The sequence below is a fragment of the Trypanosoma cruzi genome, genomic scaffold (assembly GCF_000209065.1).
Source record: "Trypanosoma cruzi strain CL Brener 1047053516695 genomic scaffold, whole genome shotgun sequence".
NCBI classification, from domain to species: Eukaryota; Euglenozoa; class Kinetoplastea; order Trypanosomatida; family Trypanosomatidae; genus Trypanosoma; species Trypanosoma cruzi.
This window is the reverse complement of record NW_001849483.1, coordinates 23,893-27,532: the sequence shown is the minus strand read 5'-3', so window position 1 is coordinate 27,532 and position 3,640 is coordinate 23,893. Positions and strand designations below refer to the sequence as shown.

General features: G+C 51.9%; 4 protein-coding genes across 4 annotated transcripts, besides 7 other annotated features; all 4 read right to left on the bottom strand.

The window, feature by feature from the left end:
• Tc00.1047053510255.29 (hypothetical protein, conserved) lies at positions 1-675 on the bottom strand (the record flags this gene model as incomplete). The annotated part of the gene is made up of 1 exon (XM_797982.1): positions 1-675. A coding segment is annotated over one exon (675 nt), but the record flags the coding sequence as incomplete, so codon positions are not given.
• Positions 1-3,640: a sequence feature (heterozygous, Esmeraldo-like haplotype).
• Positions 487-534: a sequence feature (T-rich).
• Positions 587-661: a sequence feature (A-rich).
• Tc00.1047053510255.20 (hypothetical protein, conserved) lies at positions 709-1,566 on the bottom strand (the record flags this gene model as incomplete). Its single annotated transcript, XM_797981.1, has 1 exon — positions 709-1,566. The coding sequence occupies one exon, from the start codon at positions 1,564-1,566 to the stop codon at positions 709-711; it is 858 nt and encodes a 285-aa protein (XP_803074.1).
• Positions 1,629-1,659: a microsatellite.
• Positions 1,705-1,751: a sequence feature (T-rich).
• Positions 1,811-1,840: a microsatellite.
• On the bottom strand, positions 1,895-2,962 carry Tc00.1047053510255.10 (hypothetical protein, conserved; the record flags this gene model as incomplete). The annotated part of the gene is made up of 1 exon (XM_797980.1): positions 1,895-2,962. One exon carries the CDS (start codon positions 2,960-2,962, stop codon positions 1,895-1,897), a length of 1,068 nt encoding a protein of 355 aa, XP_803073.1.
• Positions 3,048-3,086: a microsatellite.
• On the bottom strand, positions 3,225-3,640 carry Tc00.1047053510255.4 (hypothetical protein, conserved; the record flags this gene model as incomplete). Its single annotated transcript, XM_797983.1, has 1 exon — positions 3,225-3,640. A coding segment is annotated over one exon (416 nt), but the record flags the coding sequence as incomplete, so codon positions are not given.

The following is a 3,640-nucleotide window of genomic DNA, read 5'->3' as shown; positions in this document are numbered from 1 at the left end:
CACACGGAGTTTTATACTCACCCACGTAATTACATGAAGTCCCTCCACCATACCCGCGTGGGGCGCCGTTCGATGAGCAACGTACTCCGCTAATACGGAGGCTACCTGCGCCCGGTCCAGCTGTCCTGTGACCACTTCCTTGTGAAATGACACAAGAGCAAAGCGAACAATGTCCGCCAGCTCAAGCAGAGCATCCCGCGGTGTCAGAAGAACTTCCGATTCCCTTTGGCAAAGATCGTTCAGGCGCGCCATCACAGTGGCGATGCGGCGGGCCACGAGAAAGGTGTGCGGCTCCTTGGGCGACGGGGGCTGATTAATCGGGCTGTTCGGTGCGTACAGCAGTTCCGCTGCGGCACCCCACTGTTGCAGCCTCTGGGATGCCGTCAGGCCATCTTCCATCTGGGCGACACAGCGATGCTTGCGTGGCCTGCTCTTGGACATAACAGCGCAGCCAACCTTTTCGATCAAAACCACTGACAATGATCCAATGAAAAGAAAAGAAAAAGAAACGGAGAAAAAAACAAAAACAAAAAATGGATCAAAGCAGCTGCAAACAACCCCATTGGAAACCCAACTTCTCATTCCGTTATTTCCTTTTTTTTTTCTTTTTTTTTGCAGTTCGGTCTTTTGTTTCTTTTCTTCATTTTTTTCCATTCGTTTTCCCTCAGTGGACATGGGGCAACAGTAACGAGAGACTTCTGATTCTCTTCAATTGGGCTTCTTTTTCTTCCCCTCCTTCCTATGATGATGGCCCTTGAAGCTCCCACCGGTTCCCTTGCACTCCAGATATGCCAGCAGAAGGAGCACCAACGTGATGATGTACTGCACCACTTTGGGGCGCATTTTCTCCAGCTCCTCGTCGTCAAAGTACGTCGGCCGTCGCAGCAACGCATGTGGGATAATAAGCACGGTGTTGATCAGTAGCACGAGCCCTACCGTGCGAAGACCATGTCCAAATACAAAGAGAAGCAACAAGGCAATGAAGTAAATGTCCGCAAGACGCTGGTAGTGAACCGAAATACCACCAATGCGCATCGTTGTTCCGTACCTCGACCGTTTCTTCCTGGAGAGCTGGATGCTGTGCACCAGCAACGCGGACACACAGAAAAGGACGAAGAACAGCGGGTCATAAAAGATAAGAAAAGGCAGCGTGACGGTGTAGAAAATCACGGCATAATTTGCGGCAAAAAAAGGAATGTTGAGGTTTAGACGAGAAGCCACTTCCCCAAAATTCTTCGGAAAACAAAATTGCTCTCTGTCAAAAAAATCCCTGATCCACGGAAGTTCTTCCTTCTGAAGCTCCTTGCGGATTCGCCACACCTGTTGCAGGACGTCACGCAGACTGGAGAGGTCAACGGCAGATTGTGGCTGATGACCTTGTTCCGGTTCCTGCTCCTCCGTTGAGGCGAAGGTTGCCGTGGGGGAGCCCGGCAGCCGCCCTCTCGCGGAGAAATCGGCTGTGGATGATGAGGCAAATGAGCGCGGCTCGCTGCTGCTTCCAGAACTGTCCCTACCGTGCGGGGTATCGACGGGCCCGCCGACGCCACCCGTGTTGTTCCTCTCCATGCAGTGAAGAGGTGCTCCTCTCCTGGGACGCAGCGGGCTGACAGAAACACGTATTTGATTCTAAAAAAAACAAAAAAACAAAAAAAAAAAAAACGCGTATGGGTGCGTCAGAGAAAGAGTAAGAGAGATATAGAGACCAAGAAGGAAAAGAGCAAAAAAAAAAAAAAAAATGAAAAAGAGAGAAATGCGTGTGTTGACCCCCCACCTTCCCAGGAAAAAGAAGCACACACACGCACACACACACAAAAAAAAAAAAAAAAAAAAAAAAGAAAAATTTCTCCAATTCCTAAACATCCCGCCTTTTTTTTTATTGTCACCGATATTAACGTTATCCGTTTTGCCACAATGAGAGTCTTTTGCCGATTGGGGCGCCGGCGTAGTCCAGAGGCTCCTTCGCCACGCACAAGTCCCTCGCTTCATCGTGTTTGAGCGGGTCTTCTCGAAACGGCTCCTCGTTCTTCTCACCATCGCCGCCAGCCGACAGAAGTAGACGTTGGAGAAACGGCAGCCCCGGAAAGAAGCGGTGTGCGATGTACTGAAGATACATTCCCTTCACGTCGCACAGCGGGCCCGGGCGGAGCAGCAACTCCTTCAAATCCATAAAAAGACGTTGTGGGCGGGAGGTCGCGCGGTGGTGGAGACGACTCAGCCACCACGCGCAGCGGTGGGAGAAACCAATCGTTTTCGCAACGCGAGCGTCATCGCGAAACGAGCCGGAGAGAAGCGACAGTGACGAGGAACGACTGCCATCGCTATGAATGTTGTGGAGAAGATCGCTACGCCCCTCCCGCCGCAAGAAACCCCGCGCCCCGCTTTCGAGGCATTGACACAACAAAATAATAATCTCCATAAGCTTTGGTAGAAGGCCAACCAGGGAGTTTTGTCGCCGGCTCAATTGCAGCGTGCAGTTGCGCCGGAGAAACGCAAGAATGGGGCGTGTCACCGGGTCAAGTCGCCTCGAATACGGATGCAACACAAGGGCAGTCTCCGCTATCGTCCTCAAGCTGTGTAGGCTCACACCGTCCATGAGCCGAAGCGACGTTGATGAGATGTTTACATCCACCCGCGCCACCCGCGCCTCTTCTTCCGGGGTGCACACGACGTTGGGAGGACGACGTGGCAAATCCGCGTCCTCAGGAAGAACAGTACGGTAACACTGCTGCCACACGTAATCCACCACGCGGTAGCGTAACACAAGCGGGAGCTCGAGCTCGAGGCGCAGGGAGTCTACAATTTGATGAACTAAACAACCGTGTTTAAACAAGAACACATCTAAAGGCGCTCTGCAATCGTCACGTGGATCTGCGCTCTCAGAGCCGCTACTGCCTGCGGTCCACATTTCTGTCACCAACTCGTGGGCGAAAGAAACCCGTTTTTCTTGTCCTTTACCTGTCATCACCACCACCCAGGCGTCAAATACTCCCTCTCCTGCCTCCTCCCCCGCTCTACTCAATAATGGGCCTCTTCCCTCTCAAATTAGCAAAAAAAAAAAAAAAAATGAATGAAAAAAAACAAAAAAACATGCGTGGTGACATGCAGCTCATGCAACGACAATAGGGAGATGGATAGGAGCAGATATATATATCCCATTTGATAGTTTGAGTATATGGGGGGGGCGATGTTGGGAGATGTACGATGGGTCCCACCTCGCGTTACCTTCACGCCCCATAGAGAGATCGAAGGGTCTGAAGCTTGTCAAGTGGAACCCAACTTTCCGCGTTCTGCCGTGTCATTACTTCTCTTACTTGCAGATCCACCGATGAGTTTTCCCAGACATGTTTTTTGCATTGAAATACACTAAACGCAGCCTTCCATGCCCCCGCAACACGTAATGCACGCAGGGCAAAGAGGACAGCAAGCGACGGATCATGCGCGCTCGCGTCCCTCATGGCTGCAAGGGCCTCCGACCACCGTCCGCCTTGAGCCACGCAGACGGCAACATAACTGCTCAGCCTTAGATTTCGCCGCAACTCGGCCTTGCCACCATGATTGGACGGAGGAACCGAAGATTCGGTAGTGGGCAAGAGGGAGTCCCACCAGCTGAGACAACTCCTCCAGTCTCCTATTCGTTGCA